This window comes from Larus michahellis, chromosome 1 (assembly GCF_964199755.1).
Source record: "Larus michahellis chromosome 1, bLarMic1.1, whole genome shotgun sequence".
NCBI classification, from domain to species: domain Eukaryota; kingdom Metazoa; phylum Chordata; class Aves; order Charadriiformes; family Laridae; genus Larus; species Larus michahellis.
The window spans coordinates 187,915,875-187,943,073 of NC_133896.1; the positions used below are offsets into that span (position 1 = coordinate 187,915,875).

Genomic DNA, 27,199 nt, shown 5'->3' on the forward strand with positions numbered 1-27,199 from the left:
CAGAAAGAAAGTTGCTGAAAGCCCTACTGCCAGTTTTGCCCCCATAGTCACTCTGGGAAGCCAGCCTGCTGCCATGGCAGTTTGGGAGAGGGCTGACCCAAGGGGAGGCAGCTACAGGTAGGGCCTCAGGGGCGGCTGTCCCACTGCATCAGTGATGGGAAGGGCAGTGAGCTCTGTCTTTGTCCCCAGTGGCCTCTCTCCCCTACCTGCGGTAGGGCTTCAGGCAGCAAAGTCCATTTCTACCCTCTCTCCTGAAGCCTTGAGCCAGATACTACTACTTCCACTTAAAAAATGGGTTGCTGTTTTCCAACCAAGTCTATTTCCCATACTATTTTAATCCTTCTATTAGTTTCTCTGAAGCCTCAGTTCACTCTGATGAAGATCAGTGGAAATTCATTCTCGGTTTCTGGGTGCCTTGCCGGTGTCACACTGACAAATGCACATCAGTGGGTAATTAGCTTCCTGGTCAGTAGATAGGCTGTGCCCATCAATTTCTGTGAACAAAATGCACTAAATCTATGCAGTAAATCTACCCTTAGAGTTAGGACAATTGTAAAGCACAAAGCACCAATAAACACCAATCAAAGTCTAAAGAACCCAGTACTGCCAGACACTGCTGGCAGCAATACTACTAATTCCTTTAAAGAGTATAAGTAACATATATAACACCCCCAGATACAGTACATCAGACCAGATGAACCCTAAACTGGCAAAGGCATTGTCTAATCGGATCTCTCATTTTAGTTTCTGCCAGTTTTATCACGTTTATGGCACTGAGATACTAAGACTGAAAGGTCACATCATATCTTAGAAGGTAACCGTCATTATAAACATACAGTTTCTGATCTGTGGGGTTATAATCAACACTTTGGATTGTATCTAGCTTTTTATCCATAACAACACTTATTCTCCCTTCTTGGCCAGTACTCGTGTCATACATGTAGAAGATTTCCTCTTTCCTAGTGTTCATTGGCCTCGTGGCATACAGAACACCACATAACATGAAAGCGTTGGAAACAGATGGCTTGTACTGTCGTGTCTGCCAAGTATTTATCACATCAAGTGTGGTCTCATTGAGTTTGCTAATCACAATGTTGCCCATGCTATTTTCTGTTGAATATATTACCCATAACCCACTTTCATCCACAGCAAAATCTATGTCTTGCCATGATACACCTGCATAAGAGAAACGGTTACCAGTAACAGCATCTGGAAGATCCTTTCTCAAAACCACGTTGTTTGTTTTTATATCATGCTTCACCATATGTCTTGAATTATAAGCATGATAGTACAAAAAATTATTATAAAGGGCAGCACCACTTCCTTCCCCATATGTTATTCTCCTTTCATACGTGGGTCTAAACAGAAGCAAATTATCAAATGAACTATAAATTCTGTAGTATTCCAAGTATCTCCCATCTGTGTTCAATGGTGCAACCCAATAGACTTCCTTCTCTGGGTTAGAGGGAGAGTAATCTCTACCCCAGGAACCATATCTGTAGGAAAATCCTCTCCAGTTCAGCTTTACAATATAGGGCTGGCTAACATTCAGCAGTCCACGGTGAGTGCAGCTACCTGCAATTAAAGAGAAAAAAAAAACAGGTTTTCCAAATGTCATCTTTAGGAGAGAGGTTTTGCATACTGTAGCCTCGAGAGTGTGTTTACTAGGGATTAGCTTTGTGGCAAAGCACAGACATAAATGCATAGCTTCATGTGTAAAAGGCTCATTTTTTGGCCTAGGGGAGTTGGGCGGGGGGGGGGTGGGGGGTGGGGGGGTGGAACAGATAGCGACATCCATCCTCAATCAGGATTAATTCACAGAAAATAAGTGCTCACTGTGCTGTTCCAGACAAGGGACAGATTTCTGCTTCTACCTGTTTGATGCATGCCAGCCTGATGCACTAGGAAATCCCTTGGAAAATACAATTTCAGAAGCATTTTAGGTTATTTTCTACCTCAGTGGAACCAAGAGCATGGGAGATGGGGAAAAAAGAAAGGAGCATCTGATTTCTGTGTATTTCACTGAGGAGGGGAAGGAAGGAGTAGCAACAGCAGTAATTCCAGAGTCACATTTCAGATTAGCATTCTGCTGTCAGAATCGCAGCTTTACAACAGTGCGTCACATCTGCATGATGCCTTCTACCTCAGACCCTCAAAGAAATCTGCAGACAGTAACAATCACAGCCTAGGAAAAGTAGACAGATATTACTCCCGGTTTTCATGTGAGGCAACTCTAAAGAGAATATGACTTCAAGCTGAATCAGAACAGCTCTGTTTTCCACGTGTCAACTACGAAGCCATTTTCAGGATCATGGAAAAATGAATTTAGATACAAGAAATACTTTCCTTTCAGTCATGGTGAATGGCAGTGACATTCCCGTTTCCTGATAAATTCTCAGTATTGTAGGTCACTGGTGGAAAAAAATCCTCCACTCGGAAATCTGTGTGTGTGTCTCTGATGAGTCCGAAGCTGCCACTGGCAAAAACCAGTGTGCTTTTTTCCAAGTGTTAACATTAGCTTTTTGTATTACTCCCACAAAAGAGTTCCAGATTTTTCATTGTAAAGATACGTTCACCTGAGGTAATGGAGACAGACTGGCACCAGCTGGCACCAATGGAGTGACTGGCATCAGCTCACAAGTTCAGTGGTGCTCCAATGTTTCCCTATTCGGTGGGGTGCTCTAGCCACTAGACAGCCTTCCTTATTAAAGATATAGTATAATATGGATAGACTCAAGTCTTACATGTCAATTAATGGACAGATTAATGTCCACAACTGTTTGATGTTAATAATTCCTCCCTCAGCACAGGAACTCCATGCACCACCAGCTATGGTGTCAATGATGAAAGTCAAGTTTATCTTTTGAGATTTTATTACTTTGCATGGGTACCATGTCACGATTGCTTACAGATTGTGTGAAAAGAATGGCTGTTCATAAGATCAGTCATATGAAGGCATGTCTAGCACATAAATAACCTATGTCTTAGCACAAAGAAGAAAGAGAAATATCAGAGAGAGAATTTACCTTTTGCCCTCAAAGCTGGCCGTCCCTAAGCAAGGCCAGAGATACAGAGATGAATTGAAAACTCCTAAAGCCACTGACAGAAAAAGCCTAGGAGGTATCTTGTTCTCAAAGGCATCCTAGTCTATCCCACAGATAGAGGGAAATGTGGAGACAGATCAATCTAAAATACTCTACTTAAGAAAAGACTGTGAAACAAGATATTTGGTGAAAAATAGACTGTTGCAAATGCAGAGAAATCTTTTTCTGATCTGCTTTGCCCCGGGGGAAGGTGCTCTGCCTCTGAGACAAGGAAACCTGAGGCCTGAATATTAGAAATGTCCAAGCAAGAGGGCAACATTTGTGCCAATGTGTAAAGTTGATTTGGGCAGTGAAGGTCTCCATGTCTCCTTTCTGAAAATATAGTGTTTCTCTCCTTCCACTACATAACACCTTCCCCCCTCAAAGTATTGTGCTGTCTTGCACTAGTGACTTGAGGGATGTGATTTTGGGTCCAGCGAGGGACACAAAGATGATCAGAGGGCTGGAGCACCTATGCAATGAAGACAGTCTGAGAGAGTTGGGGTTGTTCAGCCTGGAGAAGAGAAGGCTCCAGGGAGACCTTATTCCGGCCTTTCAGTACCTAAAGGGGGCCTACAGGAAAGATGAGGAGGGACTCTTTATCAGGGACTGTAATGATAGGACGAGGGGTAACGGTTTTAAACTGAAAGAGGGGAGATTCAGGTTAGATATTAGGAAGAAATTCTTTACTGGGAGGGTGGTGAGACACTGGAACAGGTTGTCCAGGGAAGCTGTGGATGCCCCATCCCTGGAAGTGTTCAAGGTCAGGCTGGATGGGGCTTTGAGCAGCCTGGTCTAGTGGGAGGTGTCCCTGCCCATGGCAGGGGGGTTGGAACTACATGATCTCTAAGGTCCCTTCTAACCTGAACCATTCTATGATTCTATGTTTCACCTGCAACCTCCTCTCAACATCTATGAGGAAGCTGGTAGAAGCTTTATATTAAATATAAATCACTATGCTGAGCCAGATCCCTGTGCCCCCAGGCTGTGTTGGCAGCATCCTTGAGGTCAATATTGCCCATGGGAGCAGCTCTGCATCACTGAGTGCCCAACTCATGGTAGAGAGGATGACGTGAGTTGTGAACAACCCCGTCTCCTCCTCCAGTCCCTTTTATGTCCTGGGATTCCCGCAGCTGAAACGTGGGATGACCCTGGTTGAACGCGGCTTCCCTCCGTGCCACCAAGAATCGCAGCAAATCAGCATTCCTGGCTCGGAGCAGATGAGCATTTAAGCATGCACTTAAGTGCTTTACAAAGGATGAGGCCCTCAAGCAGAAACCTCATTTCCAAATATAGCACACAAGGAAGGCACTGCTGTATGGCCAGCCACGCTGCACGTCTGGAAATGGCACGTAGCTTGGCTAGTAACATGGCCTAAGCACTTGGCACAGATGCCAACGTTTGGAGGTGCTTATACCTCAGCCCATGCAAAGGAAGAAAGCTGAGGCAGGCAGTGCAAAACGGCTCGCAGTCTGCCAACTCCATAAATCAATTTGAACTGTTTTTTTCTTATATCTCTATTATGTATTGTTACCTCCGGCATGAGGGCTTCTTTTAAACTGGTGACATATTGAATATATTGCTGTGCTTAAACCACAATAAACTTATCTAAGAATTAAATGGCTATTAAATGCTCTAAAACTCTTGATTTGTTTAGAAAAATACAGTGCCGAAGCTTGCAGGTAGTGAAGCACTGCTAAGCTCATCTATATGCGACCTCAAATAATTTTTCATGTCATTAAGCAGAACACAATTTCAGATTTATTTTAATAATTCATACATTGTTTCATAAATAAAAAACAAACGTGTGTTCAGCAGAGAGACCTTTTCTTACAAAAGAAATAATAAATTATTATTTCTTCCCTTAAAGAGATCTCTCTGCTGAACACTTGTTTGGTTTTTATTTATGAAACAATGAATTATTAAAATAAAGTTAGAAGCGTGTTCTGTTTTAATGACATCAAAAATTGTCTGAGGTTTCTATAGAGTATGTGCTTGATTTTTATTTCCTTGAAAACTCTCCCAGAATTTTTTATTTTTTTTTTTACCAAAAACTCTGTGGTAGTCAGGGGGTGATCTGTCTTCTGCACAGGTTCAGAAGAATTCACTGTTGTTTATTTAATCTAAACTTGCCTCCCTGTCTGGATCTTGTGGGAAAAAAAATGCACAAAGGAAACAAAGTGTCATGTAATTTTGTAAATATTAGAAGGTACTTGAAATAAATCCATATGCATTATTCAAACTTTCAAGTTTTTAACTCCTTTCTCCACTGTTTTGGGCCGCTGATAAATGACGTCCTGGTATTTTTGCCTTCCTTTGTTTCATGCTTATGTAGCAAATAGGCGAGAGGAGGACCAACACAGGTACATACACACATACTTCTCCTTCTCCCTACATGAAGCACCAGTATCTCAGCTCAATTGTTTACTAATCCTTCTGATTCATAAGAAAAGGACCTGGCATTTAGTTGTCAGGACTGGAGGGAGCCTGACTTGCTCGGCTGGTGGACTGCAGAACCGAGCATGAGACACATCCCGTTGGGTCTTGCTTCACCCACTTCACTCTGAAGCACTTCAGCTTCTCACTCCAGCAATACAAGTGCCAAAAAACCTCCATCAGCCTCCTGCCACCAAGCAGCTGCATCTGATCACAGAAGACAAGGGACCACATAAGGTGGGACCCTCATTAAAGGAACTCCCATGAGGGGCACAGAGACCAGGAGCAGGCTGGTGCTACACTCTGTCTCTGGTGCTCCCAAGCACCAGATGTGCAGCCTCCTCTCCTGTCAGATGAACCACTGCATCCAGATGTGTGAGCTGTTACCAGCCTTACTATGGCTTGAGACAGAGGAGACAGAGCTGCTCAGGGAATGGCTCATCTTTGCTCCTACTGTCTCCCTAACATAGGAAGACCCATACAGACACCTCAGTCTTCACCAGTATCATGGGGCACAGACACAGGCTGACAGCTGCATCAGGGAAGACTTATGTTGTCAGCATCTAACAGAGGATGAGGTGGAGGGCTGGAGTTCATCTGACCTACCTTCAGGCAACTAAAAATTCATCTAAGCTCCCTCCATTGCCAATGGAGAAATGCATGTGTCTCCAGGGGCAGTTTGGGCAGTCTTGGAAAGGAGGCACTGCTCAGGTCTCTTCAGGCGCCTGTAGGACATGTCTCTCTCTTTGTGTATGGATATATTCTTTTCAAAACACAACCCAAATCACTCAAAAAACACAGACATCTTGGGTAAACACAGACATAGGAGGTAAAACATAAGGTAAAAGTGAAATCACTGTAAGACTCCAATAGGATTGTCTGAGTTTCAGCATTAGGCTACACCAGGTCTTCCTCCTGCTGAGACCTATTCACCAGTAACTTGAAATCCTTAATTTCTAAGTGTATAAAAGACAGAAAAATCAGCTTTGCTCTTTTTTTCCTTTCTTTCTTTTTTTGCCTTCGAGAGTTTCATCTGACTCACTTCTCCCTGCTGCCTCTCTCAGATCACTTCAGTGAGATGTGACAAAGAATCTGCTGCAGAGTCCTCAAAGAACCATCCTGGGATCTTTTCTCTATATACCTGCCCTGATGCAGCCAGATGAGATCAGCGCAAAAGGAAAATGAATGGGTAAATATTTCTTCCCACTGAGTGGTGAGGAGAGAGAGGCCAGAAACTGCTGCAGATAGGAAAATAAGTGATGAGGAGGAGGATGCTTAACTGTATATTTACTGAGACCCATTTCAGACACTCAGACACCCACCTCTCCAGGGAGAGAAGGTGGCAAATGGAGACCAGTGATTTCTTTCTGCTATGTTGAGAACAGACCTGCTCACTCTGAGAAATACAGCAGCAAAAGCCTTGGGGGACAGAGTCAGAGGGGCTGTGTACTACAGCACTGAGAAGCAAGAAGCTTTAATTAAACTTGCCTCTAGACTCATGGTCTTAGACAGCTTGGGGATTAGCCAAGCTCTCTCTCGTTCATGTTGCCTACCCAAAATATGCAGGAGAGAGGATGGAGGGGGAAAGAAAACGCAGTCTGAAAACAGGACAAAGAGTCAGTTTAACACAAACATTATAAATATAATATGAACTAAAAGCAGGGCAAGGCCAAATGGTTTGGCAGGAATTCAAGGCATTCAAGCTTGCAGAGAAAACGTATGGAAATTGTGTTCAAATGCGTAAATGAGTGCTAGAGAGCTTCAGAGGCCTAGGTGTGAGCATCCATGCAAAGCCTCCAAAATGACCATCTAGAAAATGCAGCTCTCTCACATACTTACTCCTTCTCCCCAGGCAATAACATCTTCCTACTACTACTTGTTTTCAGATACAGTCTGCAGGACATGTAATTGCTCTACAAAGTTCTCTGCCCAGGGAATATTTGCTCCCTGCCAGGCACATGAAGTCAGAATACACCAGTCCTGTGTGGATTAGCAGAGATCTGAGCCTACACAACACCTGGATTGTCTGTATAGCTGGCATCTCCCAACAGGTACGAAATTTGCCAGCCCTCTGCAGTTGCTCGGCCAACAGTCCTTTGTGCCAGCCTCAGAGACCACCCTCACCCTAAAGATGGCCATGACAATAAGGCCACACACACCCTCCAACCCCTCCGGGGTTCCTATTCCAGTGGGCAGGAGACAAACTCACAGACAGCACCAGAGGATGTCCTCAGCTGATATCAGTGGTGGTAATTCTCTGGAAGTCAATGGAGCTATCGTTGTTCATACCACCTGGGGTTTTGGTCGTCTAGGTTGTTTTCTGCTCCATGGTTCCCACACAATGCAGTGACATGCAAAGGTGCCTGAGCTAGCTGGCACACCAGTCAGGAATAAGGCAATGCTAAAGCAATACCATTTTGCTCCCAAATAAACTCTATCCATCTCCCCATCATGCCCTAAGAAGCAACGCTAAATAATTCTATTATGGGCACAACCCTATGCAATTATATTTACCCATCCCAGAGCTATCATCCTGCTCTGGGCATGACTTGCCCATCCTTGCATGGAGCTGCACTGTGAAGCATAGACATCCCTTTCCCACTCTGAAGGCTCCTACACCCCACAGAGGCTCACGCCAACCACCCAGGCATAAAAGCAGCGCCTTCCTCCATCACTCATGGAAGGACACACTATTCTTCTTTCAGTACTTTCTCACCGAAACAAAGGCTTGCTGTAGGCTTGAAGAGAAAGAGGCTGTTTCTTTCCACACACCATCACCCTTAATAAATCAATGAGATGCCCTTCAAATACTTTTAAAACGTTGCTTTCTTTTTCTTTTTTTTCATTGAAACATTTTAAGCCCTTCCTTAAGGAGCAGAGGAGGGCAATCCTCTTGCAATGTAGGTTTTCGTTTCAGCTTTCTCTCCTGCCTGATCCCCCAGACAAGGTGTTACTCGTGCATCCTGTCAGAGAAGTGCAGCAGCTGCCCGCACAGCCATGAAGCCCTAAGGATGTCGCAATAGGAAAGGCTGCTGACCCTAAGGGAAGATAGTATTTCTGTCTCTCACCTCTCCAACAAGATGTTTGAAATAGCTGACCCCAAGGTGATGAGAAGTAAATGCTGGTAGGTGCAAATCTGTGCTCCTTGCAAGCAGGACACCACTCCTTTTTTATGGGCTCCTCTAGCTGACTGCTAACCAGCTTATGTGAAAAAGCAGAATCCTTCCCCTGGGTATTGTATACAGCAGAGCACTTTCTCTCTTACAATACTCTGTCAAAAGGAACCTCCTGTGTATTAAACACTAGGGGATCGACACAGTTTGATAAATCCTCCTGTCTGTTAGCAAGTGGAATGCTTGACCCGGCATACCTAAACTAGTGTTTCCTAAACAGTTTCCTCCCATGTATCATATCTGACTCAAGATTTCTCAGACCACGATTCACTTGCAACACGATTTTTCAACTGAACACACTGTCAAGACAAAAATTATTCCAGTTGTAAACTAATTACCACATGCCCTCTGACTGTTGCTACTTTTATATGAGCTGCGCTCTGGGAACCACTGGTCTAAGCCCCAGAACATAACCTTTCCTAGTTAAGAAAATGGTAAAATCCTAGTTCTGTTGAAATCAGTAATAAAGCTCCCACTTATTTCCCTGAGACCAGAATTTCCCCCCAAGGTTCTTGACCTTCTGATTTAGAAGAATCTTTTGCCTGTGAAGCAAAAGTAATCTTCATGCAAAACTGCCTTCCAGCGCTTGCATACCAACAGCTTTAGTACATCAACTGTTGCTCATACATTTCCCAAGCAGCATTAGAGAAAAATTGCCATGACACAGGTCACACTCACAGGAACTATTAAAAATCAAAGCTGGTCAGAAAAAAAAAAAAGCATCGTTTCCCACCAAAAAAAAAGGTAATTGTTTTGAAAAAGAGAAGGGGCATAGAGATTTGTTTTTTGCACTGCAGCTGTGAGGAAGATTACAACTTTTTCCAGCTGAAAGCAGCTACTGTGTCTGGAAGAGTTTGTTCCCTGCCCTTATTTTCCTTTTGAACCCATTGATGAACGATTAGGAGCTGTCTGCTCAACTTTTCAAGAGCTAAGTAGTATCATTACAATTGTGTTTAATATTAACAAAGAAATCTTTGCATTTACTGTTCTACCCATGTATTATGTTGTTTCTTATCTGATATACAAGCGAAATGCTTACCTGGTGGGAAATAAGGGGGTACTGTCGTTTTGTTCCTGCTCTCTTCACACTCTTTCAATCGATTCTGCAGAGACACGATTTGTCGACGAATTGCAAGGACATTGTTTTTGTCCAGTGATTCTAGTTCGTTTACCAGTATAGTCAGATTTGTGATCTAGAGAAAAAAAAAAATAAAAGAGAGTGAGTTTAAATTTTTGTCAACTTTATTTTACAGACATTTGCAGACAGGGTTGATCATACCATAGAAGATGCTACAGAACAGGTTTTAAGAAATATCCCTAAGAACAGACCTCATCCTGCTAGCCTGAACTTTACATTTACAGCAGAGGTATGTGACCACAAGGAAATGCTTTAACACTCAGTTTTATACCATAATGCAAAAATATAGTGTTATTTTATACATAGTATAAAAATATCCAGTAAGTCCTAGGCAAGTGCTAGCTATTATATATAAAAAGTTCTTATTCCAGCCTTACAAAAGTATCTGGAAAATTTATTTGCAAAGATAAATAATGTTCTCAGTCACCTACTTGATGATCTAGAGGACAATGGGGAAAATTATATTTCACTTTCCATCTGAAGTAATTATTCTCTCTACGTGAGTGATTAATTACAATTTTGAAAATGTGATTTATAGTCTGCTGGGAAGGTGATAGTCTTTCCCACTTCTTGATTTCATATTGATTGGGCCACTGCCCTAGCAACCAGAAGCTAATTTTATAATTATCTAAGTTAAAGCACGGAGGCTTTCAAGCATGGGGGTCTAAAAATTAATATTTATTATAATAATTTAATCAGCTCATGAGCTTAATACTATGCAAAACTGTTAACTTTCAGGCAGATATTTGGCACAAATAAAGAGGTCCCTATTTTTTTTTGGGGGGGAGTGTTGTTCTTTGCTTTTCTGTGCTCTATATCAAGGAAAAAGATGTTAATACATTTAAGGTCAAGCTTTCTTTTAATTTATGCAGATGAAATGCTAAAATAATTCCACTGGCTGCAGTAGAGACAAGCTACATTTCCTCAACCTAAACAGTAAAGAGAGAATAAACTAACTGTATATTTGAATCCTCTGTGGCTAATTAAGGCTTTGGCAATACCTCCAAATATATTTGCTCAACGACGACATTGCTTCCAACAAGGCTGGATTTCAGCTGAGTGACCAGTCTCTTTAGGTCACTGATTTCCACTTTCAGTAACTGGAAGTCCAGTTCTGTGTAAGATATGCTGCTCTCCTCCATATGCTGCACTCTGATGGTTAGATTAAGGATTTGCTGCTGATACACTTCAATCATTTTTGAGTACTGTCTAACCTTAAAGAAAAAAAAAAAGGCACATATTCAAGTCAAGGTTAGCAAATAAAACAAGCCTGTTTGACATCTTTATTATATTTCTGAGTACCCCATGCATAACTTCCCCATCCTTGACATATATATTCTTCACATAAACTACATAAATGAAATTCTCATCACATACATAAATAATTTGAAATTTAACCCTCATTTATTGTTGGCAGTTCCACAAAGTACCCTCAGGAATGCCTGGGGATAACTGAAGGCAGAATTTTACTCACAGTCTTCCATTTTTTTAATTCTTTGCCAATATTGTCTCTGTGAGCTAATTTTATCCTCAGTATGCCAAGAACTTACATTGGCGAAAACTTTATTAGGAAATCTGCAGTGTATTATCTCACAAAAGCGACCCAAGGAGGCTGAAAAATGCAATAAAGGATTCCCAAGTTTTTCAGCTTCATTTCCTGTTAACTCTGAATCCAAATAGGATTTTACCCTGTGTACACTTGAGTTGTGCCGAAAAGTTGGCAGAATTGGTTTGGGGTTTGTCTTTGGGCAGGGGGGGAAAGTTTAAACACTGTGTTAAAAATCAAATCTGGTTTAAATCAAAGTGTAAAATTTATGGCAGGCTTTAGCTAAAGTAATTTACACAGCAGCCTTTTCAGCCTTTGAACCATTAAACACTTGTCCGCATAAATGTATTTTCACACATGTATCTGCTGAGGTAAAGGTCACAGCACAAGCATTGGGATGCAGAAAGTTAAGAATATGATACGGATTCAGAACATTCCATTGAAAATGTTAGTTCCTTGAAAACACTTTGGGAAACAGACATAATTTCTCTCCTAGATGCTTCATAAAATTCATGTCTGTTTTCCCCTAAATCAATATAATTGTATCACAAAAGGCAAGAAGTATGAATAAATATAATTATTTTGTTACACCAGTAACTCCATATTTATACTCTCAGATGGCGTTTGTAGGATAAGTGCCTCTCTCTACAGCACTATGATTTCCATAACCATTACATCAGATATTTAGCCCACATCATCTCAACTACCCTTGCATTATCTTAACATAAAATGAAAGTCAGTATTTTTCCCCATTGGCTCTGGAATGGACTCTAAAATCCTGTCATGACGTAAAGACCATGGACTCCCTGTTCTCCTTTTCCAGCAGCAGCCCCTGGGTTCGAGACCCCAGCAAAGACATTTATCAAATAATTCCTTTCAATTTTGATTGAATCCCTTAGGTACCAAAGAGGAGGTACAGGAGCTCACAGCATGGACATTCATGAAGGGCAGAAAAGATCCTTTCAGATCATAAGACAGTCAGTGATCTCGTCTAAGGAGAACCATAAGTGAGAAGACCCTCTTCTCAAAAGTATAATTTTCAATAGTGGCACAACTACACTATAAATCTGAACAACCCCCTCTGCATGCACATACATAATGTACACCAAAACCAGGCTGCTCAATCCCGTGCATTTAAATCAGGGTTTGAAACAGATCTTCTGTTCTAAATGTGTGCAGCCAGACGTTGAGCTGCTCTGATATAAACTGTCATGTCTCCAGACTCCAGCAGAAGCACCCTGACTCAGAACACTGGATGCTCTAGATCTCCCAGGTCAAGCCTGGGTAACTTCAAGCTTAGGAATGACTAAGCTATTTATTACAATTAAGAATAATAAAAAATAATAATAGCATAAAAAGACTTAGACCTAATTCCTTGCATCCGGCTGACAAAAAAGACAGCTGGGATCCCTCGTCCTATCTGACGTGATCATCTGTTCAAGAGAGAACAGTAGGAAGAACTGGACAATGTTCTTGGAAAAGCCAGATGTACTGGACTTTACACTTTCACTGATCACCAAAATCAGTTTGGAGTTGGAAGATACCCTCAAAACAATCTTCTGACAAAATTCTTCAAAGGTCAGTTTTTAAACTGTGTACTTAGAGTTTGCACAACAGAAATAGCAAGCATATATGATTATAGCCTGAGAAATGTAAAGCAAGCCTGTGTCTGAACAAAATTGCACTGCTGTGTGAAGCTATGTATATCGTAGAGGTATTTGAAAATCTACCTAGGTATTAATAACCTTTCTTACAATAATACTAATACTAACACTAATACTACTATGAATAATAATGCTGCAATATAGGTCAGATCTACAAACCACTGAAATGAACAGACTGCTGGAATTAATGATGGCTACTCATTAGTGAGAAACCTGTGAATTTGGAGTTTTCTCCAGGGTCTTGAGAGCCCGGACAAAATGCTGAGGGCTGGAACAAGGCATATATAGTAATTTCAGCCCTGATTGCAGACTGCTGCAGGGCACAGACCTGAAGTTCTCCTCCCACATCAGAGGGTTTTCACTCAGTCAACCATCTAGGTCATTTAAGGACATGTCAACACCATCCACTGGAGCATAGCTGAGGGATATCCATACAAGTCGAGCCTGAACTAGCCCCAGCACTCTGCAGTGCTCTATACGACCACACCAGTGTCGTAATGAACTCAAGCTAATAGCTCCCCCGGCGAATTATTGGACAAATATAATTTTCTCAGCAGTGCTGCTCTAACAGGTTTATAGCACTTTTGCAGACAAATCCAGCACATATGTCAAGCATTGCAACGCCCTGTGTGGACATTCCCGCCTGCTCAGATCTGGCTTAGGAGTTTCTGTAGTTTGGAAATATCAGTTGAAAGAGGAACGTGATGCTGCTCTGTTGCTTGGCAGGTAGATCTAAGCAGCTTGTAATCCCTGGTCTTCTACTGCAGCTACCTGCTAGGGACTGGCTGTTGTCTCTTGACAGACTGGCACAGAAATTCTGTGCACATCTCATATTTAGGCATACAGAACAATAGCTGGTACTGATTGCTGCCACATTTGTCATAAAAGCCTAAAGTAGGATTTGATGAGTGCATAGGGCCTGTATTAGCTCTTTATAGGAAGAGAATGGAGACATGTGAGGCATATGTAGGAAAGAAAAAATTCCTTGGTTTCATTTTTTCCTCCTTTCCAAGCATTTTCAGCCTCATGGAATGAAAAGGGCATGAAAAATCTGCAATGCTCATTTACTGTGTCGTTTACGTGCGATTGGTATTTATCAACACCGTTTTTGCAGCATGCAAACAGACACTTCTCCAGCACATATTTGGAGAGTACAGAAGGGGAAACAAAGGTGCAAGGTGAAGATATAAAAGAAAAAAAAAAAAAAAAAGGAGCACTGAGGGAAGATGTGAAAGAAGAGACAAAACCAGCATCTCTATAAAGTCACTGGGCCCAGAACACTGGCTTCGGGCAGGCCTGACCTCTACAGACCCATAAGAAGCATAGTTGGCAAGCAGTCTGCAAGCTGACGCTGAGAAGAATTCGACTGGAGGTCAACATTTTGAAAACAGCTGTTCCTGGCACAGGGCAGGCGTGCTTTTTTCTCCTGTTTTTGTTACGTGAGGACGTTGTGGCCGTTGTGAGACAAGTTCTGAAAGACACTTTCTCTCCTTGGGACAAAGTGCTGATCCATCTCTGTTACGGAGTTGTCCTCTCTCCTTTCCTATTGAGAGGAGCAGCCAATTCCAGCTTCGCTTTGAAAGGTTAATTTTCTTCTGTAATCATAATTATGCTGGCAAAGGTTGATGTGACAGAGGAAAAATTAGTCTGGTATTTTCAGCCTACAGTTTGTACTCATTTGGCACATGAGAGCATCTCTTTATCTGCGAGCTTCCTTGCCTGCTGATTCTATAAAAGGACCCCCTTGCTTTTTGAATTAGCCTACAATCAGGCAAAAGGTTAACGATTCAATCAGGTTGTTTATCTGGGACTTCTAGCACATGGAAAGCATCCTTAAGAGGGTCCAATCCTGCAGCTCTTACCCAGGAAAAGCTCCCATGAGCTTCAAAGGGTGTTTTAGGAGAGCGAAAAAAGCATGGGTTCTCAGAGTCAAAAAAGCAAGCGCTCAGTAGAAATTCCCACCCCTGTGGTGAGATTATGTTATGTTTGAGCATAATTCCCCAGGATTTTGCTCAGGATCATTTCTAATAATGATCAATAATGAGAACTGGGCTTTCCTCCATTTCATTATTTCCTTCTTTCTATGAGCATTACCACAACTAAATTAGTGGACATGACTGTATAAGGAGGGGTTTTTTTCCACAACTGGAAAGGTGAAGAATTTTTGTGCATGGAGACTCATGCATCACAAGATCTGAGGCCACTGAAGTTCAGATTATCAATAGGGCAACACTTGATAGCTTTCTTCTTTCTACAGAAGAACGATATCATAACTGAAAAATCTTACACAGAGTTACACCAAAATGCATTTCTGACCCAAAGTATCTCTGTGCCTGGATCACACCAAAGTATATGTCACACTTTATCTAACTAGATGCATTGTAACACTACTTGGCTGATTGGTCTCGACAGGATGAAATTCAGTGAAGCCTGAGCTAGGTCAAGAATTTTCACTGTCTGCAGCAAGAACTGAAAGCCAAGGTCAGTGTCGACACTGCATTACACTGCTGGGCACCTACGGATGACAGCACAGGTGCCATCCTAATTTTAGATATCTATAGTAACCTGTGTCTTTATATGAGCAAGATGCCTGAATTCAATGGAGATCTGAGGTTGTCCACACAGAGAGGTCAAGCAGCACTTGAGATGCTCTGCAGATCTGTATGGGACTAGCAGATATGTCACACATCCTTATGGAAAAATGAACCATTCTGAGGAAAGTACTGGTAAGAGACTGGTTACATCAGGGCAAGTGACTGGGAAAGGTGGTACACAAACACCTTGAAGAATCACACCAACCTTCTGGGTGGAAATCATGCCCCTGATCCTGTCCCAGTGCAATTAGCTTAAAATGCTGGCACTGACCACAGTGGGAACAGTATGGGGACCTGAAATCTCAGTGATTTTCGTGGATCATTAACTCTGAGCTACACCTCCATCCTGCAAGGGATCAGGTAACTCCTGTGCTTGGAGGCAGTGGGACTTCTGTCAGCTTGCCCTTCATATCCCTGTTGACAGATGAATGTGTTTCATTGTTAGCTCCAGTTCTTTCAAAACAAATGATTTGAACTGAAAGATCTTACCACAGGATCCTCTGCCTGTTGTTCTGGTTTTTATGCACAACTTCTTATCTGTTCTTGATTATACCAGAGGAGGGTTATGAATATTTATAGTCAGAATTTATAATTTAATGCTGTGCTTTTTCTGCTGATTAATTCAAGGACACTTCATTTCTTAAGATGCTTGGTTCCTGAAGAAAACACTTTCTGCTGGACACCTAATCTGAATCCTGAATATTTATCCACTATCAAAAGTCAACGAAAGATTTCTGTCTTCACAGGCAGCTTCACCCAGTGCACTGCAGCATGTGTGAGTTTGCTTGAGTTCCTCAAAAAATGGATCTGAATTCATGCAACAAGTAGCCAAAGTAGTGTAAGGTGTGTTTGCCTTCAACAACAATGCATAATTCAGTAGCATCACTGCCACAGCTTCAGATGTTGACAAGGAAGATATTTGATTTTTTTATATTTGTTTTAGTCTCTGAGAGCAGAAGTAAAGGGACAAATATTCACCTACTTCTTCACTCTGGGTTGTGGTGACCTTTCTCCTCTTTCCCTTCATTTCCCTCTTACAATCTGGCTGGCTCGACACAAATAATAACACATGAAAGAGCAGGAGGCTTGGCTTCCTATAGCTATGTGTAGCAATCACAAACCCATAAAACTGAGCCAAAAGAGGAAAAACATAACCATTTTTCCAAAAATACTATATGCCTCTAGCTACAAAGGCCTAGAAAAGAGACCTAAGGATATTCAAATGTGTGACATACTACAGTGTCAAAGATCTGAGATTTAATCACCCTTCTCCTTGTTCTTCTAGAGCCCTCTTTCCCACTGTTTGAGAGACATGTCACAGAAAAGCGCTGACTGCTGTACTTTTTCATCTTTGAAAAGTCCTGGAGAACAGGCGAGGTGCCTGGGGACTGGAGGAAAGCCAATGTCACTCCGGTCTTCAAGAAAGGCAAGAAGGAGGAGCTGGGGAACTACAGCCCCGTCAGCCTCACCTCCATCCCTGGAAAGATGATGGAACAGCTCGTTCTGGGTGTCATCTCAAGGCACGTGGAGGAAAGGAAAGCTATCAGAAGTACTCAGCATGGATTCACCAAGGGGAAATCATGTCTGACTAATCTGATAGCCTTCTACGATGGCATGACTAGACAGATAGATGAGGGGAGGGCGGTAGATGTGGTCTACCTTGACTTAAGCAAGGCGTTTGACACGGTCTCCCACAGCATCCTCATAGGGAAGCTTAGGAAGTGTGGGTTAGATGAATGGACAGTGGGGTGGATAGAAAACTGGTTGAAAGATAGAGCTCAGAGGGTTGTGATTAGGGGCACAGAGTCTAGTTGGAGACCAGTGACGAGTGGTGTTCCCCAGGGGTCAGTACTGGGTCCAGTCCTCTTCAATATATTCATCAATGACCTGGATGAGGGGATAGAGTGCACCCTCAGCAAGTTTGCTGATGACACCAAGCTGGGTGGGGTGGCTGACACACCGGAAGGCTGTGCCACCATACAGAGAGACCTGGACAGGTTGGAGATCTGGGCAGAGAGAAACCTTATGAAGTTCAACAAGGGCAAGTGTAGGGTGCTGCACCTGGGGAGGAACAACCCCATGCACCAGTACAGGTTGGGTGCTGACCTGCTGGAGAGCAGCTCTGTGGAAAGAGACCTGGGAGTCCTGGTGGACAACAGGATGACCATGAGTCAGCAATGTGCCCTTGTGGCCAAGAAGGCCAATGGCATCCTGGGGTGCATCAAGAAGAGCGTGGCCAGCAGGTCAAGGGAGGTCATCCTCCCCCTCTACTCTGCCTTGGTGAGACCGCACCTGGAGTACTGTGTCCAGTTCTGGGCTCCCCAGTTCAAGAGGGACAGGGAACTGCTGGAAAGGGTGCAGCAGAGGGCTACAAAGATGATTAGGGGACTGGAACACCTCTCTTATGAGGAAAGGCTGAGGGATTTGGGTCTCTTCAGTCTGGAAAAAAGACGTCTGAGGGGTGACCTTATCAACACTTATAAATACTTAAAGGATGGGTGTCAGGAGGATGGGGCCAGGCTCTTCTCAGTGGTGCCCAGCGACAGGACAAGAGGCAATGGGCACAAACTTGAGCATAGGAAGTTCCACCTAAACATGAGGAGGAACTTCTTTACTCTGAGGGTGGCAGAGCACTGGAACAGGCTGCCCAGAGAGGTGGTGGAGTCTCCGTCTCTGGAGACATTCAAAACCCACCTGGACATGTTCCTGTGCAACCTGCTCTAGGTGACCCTGCTCTGGCAGGGGGGTTGGACTAGATGATCTCCAGAGGTCCCTTCCAACCCTATGATTCTATGATTCTATGATTCTATGATTCACAGGCAACCATTTTTCAGCAAAGATACAATTGTTATATTTATGAGAAATGAACACCTTACTTGAGAAAGCTCTAACTCAAATTTCTCCGAGAGGGTCGCAGCTATAATTTCCAGTCGCTCAGCCTTCTGCACTGGAAAGGTGGTATCCGGTAAGTACACCGAGCACTGGCAAGTTCCCTTGTCATCCACAGAGCCGGACACATTGGTAAAGAGCTGCAATAACAAATAGGTAAGGAAAAAGTGTTAATATTCTTCTCTGGAATCGGGAGCTAATGTCTGACAATAAAATGAGCTGTGACAATGATGAGATCAACAACTTCATTATTGTACATCTTTCAGCTTTTTCTTCAAAGGAACTCAAAGTACCCAACAATTTTTATGACTCAGCCTTATGAATCTTTCTGAAAATAGTTAAACATTACTGTAAATATTTTACCACTGGAAAAACAGAGGCATATAATAGTTCTTACTTTCCCAATCTTGTGGACAGTGTTCCTAAGATACTGAAATAACTTCTCCAGCAGATGGAAAAGCACACAACAGCAGGAAAATAATAACTTAGTAAGTTAGGCCTTATAGTTACTGTTCTGTTAATCTGAATTGATCAGATCATCTAGTCATTTCCATCCATAGAGATGAAAGCACCAAAATAGAACTTGTAACAGGGAAAGTTCTGAAAAGAAAAATGCTTCATTTGAAGATTCTCAGTCAGCCCCAGCAAACAGACATGTGCATTTAATTATACACCACTGAAAGGTGATGAATTAAATATGCAGGCTCAGCCTAAGGTACAGACACTTATTTTGCTACAAAATATTGCACGTAACAACCCACACATCACGGCCTGCCCATCCATGTTTGTGGATAGTTTGCAAAGCTATTGCCCATGCCATTAGCATGAATCGCCTTGTCCAGGGAGTCTGCATGCTCAAACCGTCACCATTGGAGCCATGTGTATGGTGTATGGAAAGGTCAGGGCTGGCAATTCATGATCCTCCCATAATTTACAGCCAAAGCACATCATTTCCTGTAAACACTGCGCGGAATACTGAGTGTGTTTGGAGCAGTTCTTTTTTGTTTGTATACAAAACATTTCCCAGTTCATAAACCTATCACGAATTTATTAATAAAGATATTTGATGTTACTTTAAAATATTCTGGCACACACTTCATTGCAGTTGCATATTTTAAAGCTACAGAGTTGCTCTTTAAATACACTTCTTTGTATAATATCTCCTCCTGCCTTGCAGAAATCCCAGTGTTATTCATGCGTTTTCTCTTTCTCTCTCCCTCTTAAAAATAAACAAGTAAACAACAAAAATATTTACTGAAAGCTGGCGTTTCAGCACTTCTTCCCTTGCTTTTTCACAGTGATTTCAACTAACATCCTCACTGCCAAACCAGACCGGGACACGCAGTGATGGCCAGCAGCAAAGCTGTCTTGATCCGTGAGCCCAAGAAGAGAAAAGCAGCAAGCAGGAATGATCCCAGTTCACACTGCTGGCAGCCTCTTTACCGCAACCATAACAAACAGCATACATCTCATTTTGAAAGAAAGCATGAAAAGACGTTTTATCTGCGCTACTGAAGTATCATGGGCCTTAAAACGTCACTCACAGAGAGACTGCTGAAGACATTTAACATGAAAGGAAGCAGAGAAGTATCTCATGGCATTCCAGAATGTCCCAGCACATAAGTTCCATTGATTTCCCTGCCAGGCAGGTTACCAAAGCACTTCTGAAAGTCCCACTGAGAACACACTGCAAACCATTTCTAAGTTTGCAAGTACTTTTGAAGATATGGCTATTGGTACTTAAATTACTATGAAAAATAGGTTCCTAAGTCACTGAGATGCTTTTGCACCTCTCAGTTCTCTGTGTATGATCATGAAATGTCCCTTTTCCACAATTTAATTTCCTTCAATTTAAGACAGGGAGTAGGAGATGGCAAGTACTTGATTTTCTGAAAATTAGGAAATTTATTCAGCTGCCTAAATGTGGACTTAGGGTTACATCGTCAAAACAGCCTAGCAATTTCAGTGCTTACTTTCTAGCTACACTGCAGCCCGGTGGCATTCACAGCTCTGAATTAGCTACTTGCTCTTCCTAAAACAAAGAATGGGATCCACAGAAGCTACACGGCAGTGACAGAGGCCACCTCAGCTGGGCAAGGAGATGGATGAGGTTTGGGTCCTGCTACTGAAACTCCTAGACTCCGTTTAGACTCTAGAGAGACTCCTAACTCCATCTAACTTTCTAAACGCTCTAGTGGAGCCAGAGACTTAACTTTCTGTCAGAAGAGGTCCCTCCACACATCCCAGGTGCCACGCTAGGCTAGCCTGGACAACAAAGACTCACCATCAAGCTGTCTATCATTTCTGACCCGATCTGGAGCTGTGCTGTGGACAAAGCCTGTTCTTGATACTAGGTTGCAGGACCATTCAGAGCAAGTGTGTCCCATTGAATCTGGTCCAAAGCAAGCGTGTTATTAAGCAGTCACTGACAGAGAGAGGGAAAAAAACCAAATCTCAAAATCTGCAGACCATGGACTCGAGTACTGTACTGGAAGGCACGGAAAACAGATTCAATCCCTCTATCAGAAAATAGTGGAATAAAATTTGAGCTAAAAGTAGAACATGAAGAATCAAGATTTTCTCACCCCCAGCTACTACAATTGGGAACTTCTCAGGAGATAATTTCAACGTAAACCTGCTCTGGTTTACATGGGAAGACAGAGTTGAAAAGGAGCCTTCCCCCTCTTCTAGGGAGGCTGTAACGACCAAGCTGTTTGATATATTGCCATCAAAACCCCATGGCCTCAGCTGTTGCATGTCTGGTGTCCAGTTCAGTAGTCACAAGGACAGAGCTTTGGATGTGACTTCAGGCATTGAATGACATGGAAGCAGCACTGATGATTTTGGGAATTCGCTACTGCCTGAAATCCTGGATACAAAACACCTGAACGCGTTTTCCTGAGCAGCCTAAACGATGAACGTGTATCAAGGTTAAATCTCCGAGTGATTATGTAGCATTTTTAAAAATGTTGGGTTTTTTCTGGACTTCACTGAAGAACAATAACGGCCATACCTCTGGGGGAGTGTGCGGGTCGCCAGTCATCTTGTCAGGCAGAGTGAGATATGGAAGGGTCATGTGAGGGATCTAAAAAGCAAAGGAAAGCCTTCTTCAGTGTGAATTCCTGCATATGGCACTGTCCCTTCCCCACCAGCTAGCCTCCATCCTGCAGCTCCAAAGCACTTCGATTTTATTATGGGAGCCATCCGCAGCAACTGTAAAATTATTGGCTTTTCTGATCCGCTGATGAAGTGACTAACATTTCCCCAGGCAGAGTGTCACTTCATAGACACGTCTTCTTGAAGGAAGCCTCTGCATGACCAGTTCAAGGCAGGGGACACTCAGCCTGCTCGGGAGGTGTGAGCTGGGGCTCTGACAGGCAGTCCTGGCAGATTGCGTGGCAGTCTAAAATGACAGTATTGTGCTCCCCTGCCTTAAATCCAGCAACTACTGTCCTCCTGGCAGGGACGTCCTCTCCTCGCCACTCCTCTCGGCATGGGACTCGCTGCCCCTTTCACGCCAAGCTGTCAGGCTGCGAGCTGTGATGGCTGGGACATGCATCCTGCTCTGCTACTAACACCACAGAGGGAGCAGCATCCCACCGCAGGGAAGGAGCGCTGGGGGAGCCACCACACTGCCAAGGATACAGCCAGGTCCACCTTGGGAGTCTTTTATGTAGTAAGACTATATACATCCTCTTTAACTTTCATCTGTGGCTGGCGCCTGCCTTCCTGCCACAGCAAGGAGAGTGGCCATCACCCTGGCACTGTACTGCATGTCCCGAAAGGTCTACTGCGTCCCCACACAGTGTGCGGAGCACAGAGCATCACCGTGGTGCAGCGACGCTCTGCACCATAGTGGGGTCTCACCAAAATCTGTGGCAAACGGGGAACTGCAGCAAGACACCCTCAGTGTCAAATGGTGTGACAGACGGAGAGTCAAATGGTCTTCCCCACAACGGGACACCTACCTCTGCGTCTTTCTGCATTTCCCAAATCACAGCCAGAGCCCCATTCACAACCCAGGGAATGGTGGGGAAATCCAAATGGCTGGCAAAGGGCAAGTCTATTAAATGACACAGTGTAAACAAGCTTTTGTGGGACAGTTTGTTAAATAAAGCCATTTGAACAAGTATTTGTGTGCTCAGATGATTACACTGAACATGGAGGGGCAGCTAGTTGCAATTAACAGTAGTAGGGCAGAGAACATCACAAAATGTGTAAATTACACAAACTAGGGACTAGCTTAAAGCTAAGCAGACTGAGGAGAAATGTCTCCCATATTAAGCTTTCTACCCTCAGCTTATCAACATCTATTTACACCTCCACCTCGACTTTTGCAACTTTCCATTCCTGGAGCAGATAAAAGCACCTTCCCAGGAGATGCTGACTTCACTGCCTGCATTTGCAGTGCTCCCAAACTTCAAACTAAGGGCACACAGGATTTTTCTGGTGGGTGACTAAACCGGACAAATCATAAAGAGTCATTGGGAGCCAAAAATTTTTTTTTTCAGATTTTAACTAAAAAATACCAAAAGGCAGTCACTTTTGGTCAAACAAAACCAAGATCTTTTGTTTAATTTGGAAGAGCTTTTAAGCTATTCACAAACCTTTTCTTCTGATAATTTACGTCCAGGTTTTGTTGTTTTTTTGTTTTGTTTTTTTTTTTTTTTTAAAAAGAGGCAGTACAAAACCAAAGCAAATCTTGCACTAATGCAATTTTTTACATTTAAAGTTTCTCTTCCAAGTTTACACTTTTCCCTTCCTCCTTGGATTTGTTGTTGGTTTTGGGGGTGTTTTTGTCTGATTCATGGCTTTGATATGAACTTCTTTCTTGCACAGCCAGATACAGTTTTATGGGCAAGAGGGAGAGCACCCCACAAAAAACACCCAGTATGGCTTTCATGTGCCTGGTCACAAGGTATGACAGTAATCGTGCAACTAGGAAAGCCCCCACCTCCCAACTCCTTCCACATCAAAGGTGTGAAATCTTTCCTGCTATAAGCCCTTGCTAATTAATTAGAAGCTACACAGAGCATTTAATATCCACTCAGATCCTCACTGGGAGTTGCACTCATCTAACCAAAGGCAGAATTTGACTCTGATTTTAAACCTGTGCCTCACTTTTACATTTATTCCCCGGTCCCTATACATCAGCTGGGGGGAGGATGGAGCAATACTTTAAACTTTCTCCATGCAGAGAACTCAACATTTGCCTAATAATTTTCCAGTAACCTTAAAAGAATTTTCAGAAGTCTAAAATACATGAGAAGCCAAGAAGGCACCAAAGCTCAGGTTATGAGACCCCCATCTTACCTCTCCTGACACTTCTATTGTTCCAGTCAGAGCAATCGTGCTTTGCATGAGGAGCAGCACAGCCACCTGCGTATGCTTCATCTTCTCAGCCAGCAGATGTGGCAGCAAAGGCACAAAGGAGGTCTTATATAGTAGAGTCTGGGGATTTCCCCAACCAAACCTTAAGGAACTTGCGTGATATTTCTCTAAGTTTTTGGAGAAATGATGTCACGAAGTCATAAAATAATAGGTGCCAAATTACTAACGTACAAAGAACCTATGAATTACTCCATTGGAAATTAACTACCTCCAATTCCCTAACAGGAAAGCTTTCCCACAGTGCAGTATCTAATCTTAATCTTGGTTATGCAGAACATTGGGTCCTTATTTGCTAGGACAGGTAAATAGACATCACAAAAATTCTTATAGATTCCTTCTTAGTTATGCAGAAAATACAGGTCTGGGTGGTATTTATTACTTCTTATAGGTACAGAGAAAAGAAGGTCAGGTTAGACTATTCACACGCCAGAAACATCCTCTCCTTTTTTCAAAGGCCAACAGACCTTTGACAAAAAGTAAAATGCACAGGGGTCTTTACAGCTTTTCAGTTCCCTCAATTCTCATGCAGCATAGGTGGGACACAGACTATGTCCTCCCATTTCCTTCCCAGTATGTCTCGTACATTAACACTATGTACCCATTAATGCTTGCTCGTGCATTAACACTGTGTATCCATCAATACTTACTCACTTGCTCTCTTTTCATGGAGCTACGTGCCACCTGACCACAGTGATTCATTGTCCTGAACAGAAAAGCAATGATCACATCTTAGAGCCAAAGGGCCCAGAAGAGACCCAAAAGGGCAAGTGCTTCATCGTGTGGGTACAAGGAAAACCACCAGGCTGCTCTAAAGGAACCAGCTCTGAGCAGGGTGCAAACAGGCCACATTTCCTGTGGACCAGACATCATTCCCAGGCGTGGATGGGATGCATTTAGCAGGATAGATGCGGCCTCAAGGGAAAGCCTAACACAGAGAAATAGAGAAGCCAACCTGACAGTACAGATGCATCTGTATGTATACAGACCCCAGACGAGCAGCACGCTCCATGCCCCATCCATGCACCAACGACTTGGCAGCCCACAAACTGCCTGAAGGCAGCTGGCTATGGCATGTACAAGCCCACTGGCCTTGCTAGGGCACCTGGAGTCCTGCTGACTACAGAGAGGGCAACCTTGCAGCATTCGCCTCCACGTTCGCAGGCTCCAGTGCGTAGCAAGCAACTACAGTTTTGAAAGCAGCTTTGTGCACTCAGCATAGACACAGCCTGTGAGTTTGGAGCCTGGATCTCTAATCAGGAGAAAAACCTGTTTTCTGAGCATAACAGTGAGTCTCTGTTCCTTCCAGAGGCTGGTACTGCAAATCGCCCACAAAGCACAATATTTTCTCACCTGCTTTTCTTTTATGTTTAAAAACCAGTTCCGATATAGGAAGCAAATATTAGCTAAGTAATGATAGTTAATCAGTGCTTTGGCAATTTCTCCTGTATTTCTGTTTGCACATGACCTCACAGAGACAATGGGAACCTACATTTTTATTCCTAGTCAAATCATAATTATTACTAAATAAAAATATCTTCTTTAGATCAACGTAGAGCCCTTCATCTGGAAAAGAAGTTAGACTCACCGTCTGCATTTTAGAGGAGAGAAACTTTACATACATGTCATACAGGAAGGTTGCACTTATTTAGGATTTTCCCCTTAGGAAAACAGAAAAATACAAGGATTTTCTCTTTGTAGAGCTGCACCTATCAGTACTTCCTTATTGTGCAACAGACCTAGTGGGCAATCCAGGGCAAAGTCTCTCGGACACACACCTTCTCTTTGATTTCTGTGAGAGTTACACATCAAAATGCCTTTGCAAAGAAAACCCCCTTTGTCTTTCAGAGGTCTGTTCAGCAGAGCCCTTCTCAAATCCAGACTAATTTAACCGTTGTGTTTATTACAGCAGACATTATTGTGATTATTACTCAACAGAGAGATAGGTGATCCAGATCATCTGTCTAACCATCATCTCTCTAAAGCTGCCGGCTCTATCCAAAGTCATTGGAGTCAAATATTACTTGATCATGGTATGAATATAACCCTCTATGTGTTAGTTTCCCATCTACATTTGGAAAAGATAGTATTTCCCTGCCTCAGAGGCATGTTTTGATATTAGATGCATTAACAAGAATAAGAGGCACTCAACTACTACAGGAACAGGGACCACATTAAACATGCAAAAATAAAGGCAAAAGAAAGGAATTAACTCGTCTCAGCTTAGTAGGCCAATGACAGGATGAAGAATTGAATGCAGGTTATGTATCTTGGTGCTATCTATCAAATAATCATAGAATCATAGAATGGTTTGGGTTGGAAGGGACCTCAAAGATCATCAACTAATTTATTTATTCTAGCTGATGTGACAAATTAAAATTCTCTCTGAACTGTTCAGGACATTCCTAGCACAGGCGTATGGCTTACACTTTCTTAAAAACCAAAAAGAAGAAGATTCAAAATGGGATGTAGCACCTAATTGTGCTAACTTGACAGAATGGTTCAGGCAGAAAGTACTGCGCTGCACGTTACATTTTGCAAGTCTAATGTAAAAGCATTTCTAGTCTTTGCCTGCAGACATGATAAGACTCCGAGCCTCATGGAATCAGCATTCCAGTACATGTCGTCCAGTACCCTATATACTGTGGATTTAGCAAAGCTTGCCTAAAGCTTGTTAAATCCCCCCCTCCCGCCAAACTATGTATTTCTGAAATAAAGCCAAAAAGATGGAGAAAATTTTAATTCAAATTCATCCTGTGATACAGGAACATAACAGCTAATATTCTTTTTTTTTTTTTCTGAAGGCGGCTGCAAAATGGTTCTTTCTGAAGCTAACCAGTCTGGGCTTCTTTGGTTATAGGATCATCCCGTAGTGAAACAAGGAAGTTAGGGTGGGCAGGTCTCTTCAGTAAGATGCCATGTAACAATTGACATCATGAAATCCTGCTATTTCACAATATCAACGTCCAGCATAGCCCTGTTCTACTCTGTTAATCTCTTTACAAATGACTTGCACCTTTTCCCCGTCGCAATGATTCACATTCTTATGCAATGTATTTTGGTGTCATCTATCATAAAGCCCATCTTTTTTGGAAGACATTATGCAAATACTTTCATTTAATCCCTTTATCAGTAGAATGTCAGGTTAGTGTTTTAAAAACCATCCCTCTGGGCTATGTCTGAAATAAGAAAGCGTACGAGAAATGTTAACACCTAGTTTTAAAATGGTGTTACTAAGGGTGAGCCTCAGTTTTCTGAGACTATAGGAAAGCGATGTCTTTCTGCAGC

General features: G+C 42.7%; 1 protein-coding gene across 1 annotated transcript; it reads right to left on the bottom strand.

Annotated features, from left to right (window-relative positions):
* Positions 1-781: 781 nt before the first annotated feature.
* Positions 782-23,917, bottom strand: OLFM4 (olfactomedin 4). The gene is made up of 5 exons (XM_074572570.1): positions 23,837-23,917; positions 18,511-18,663; positions 10,832-11,044; positions 9,732-9,885; positions 782-1,575 (listed from the first exon to the last, which is right to left on the bottom strand). The coding sequence occupies exons 1-5, from the start codon at positions 23,915-23,917 to the stop codon at positions 782-784; spliced, it is 1,395 nt and encodes a 464-aa protein (XP_074428671.1).
* Positions 23,918-27,199: the final 3,282 nt, after the last annotated feature.

What these genes read in the sequence shown, in the direction of transcription:
- OLFM4 (XM_074572570.1), bottom strand. Translation starts at nt 23,917, where the DNA reads ATGAAGCATACGCAGGTGGCTGTGCTGCTCCTCATGCAAAGCACGATT. An exon ending in TTGAGTTAGAGCTTTCTCAA is followed by an intron (nt 11,045 to 18,510) that starts GTAAGGTGTTCA and finishes TTTTTCTTTAAG; the next exon opens with GTTAGACAGTACTCAAAAAT. An exon ending in ACCCCCTTATTTCCCACCAG is followed by an intron (nt 1,576 to 9,731) that starts GTAAGCATTTCG and finishes CTTTAATTGCAG; the next exon opens with GTAGCTGCACTCACCGTGGA.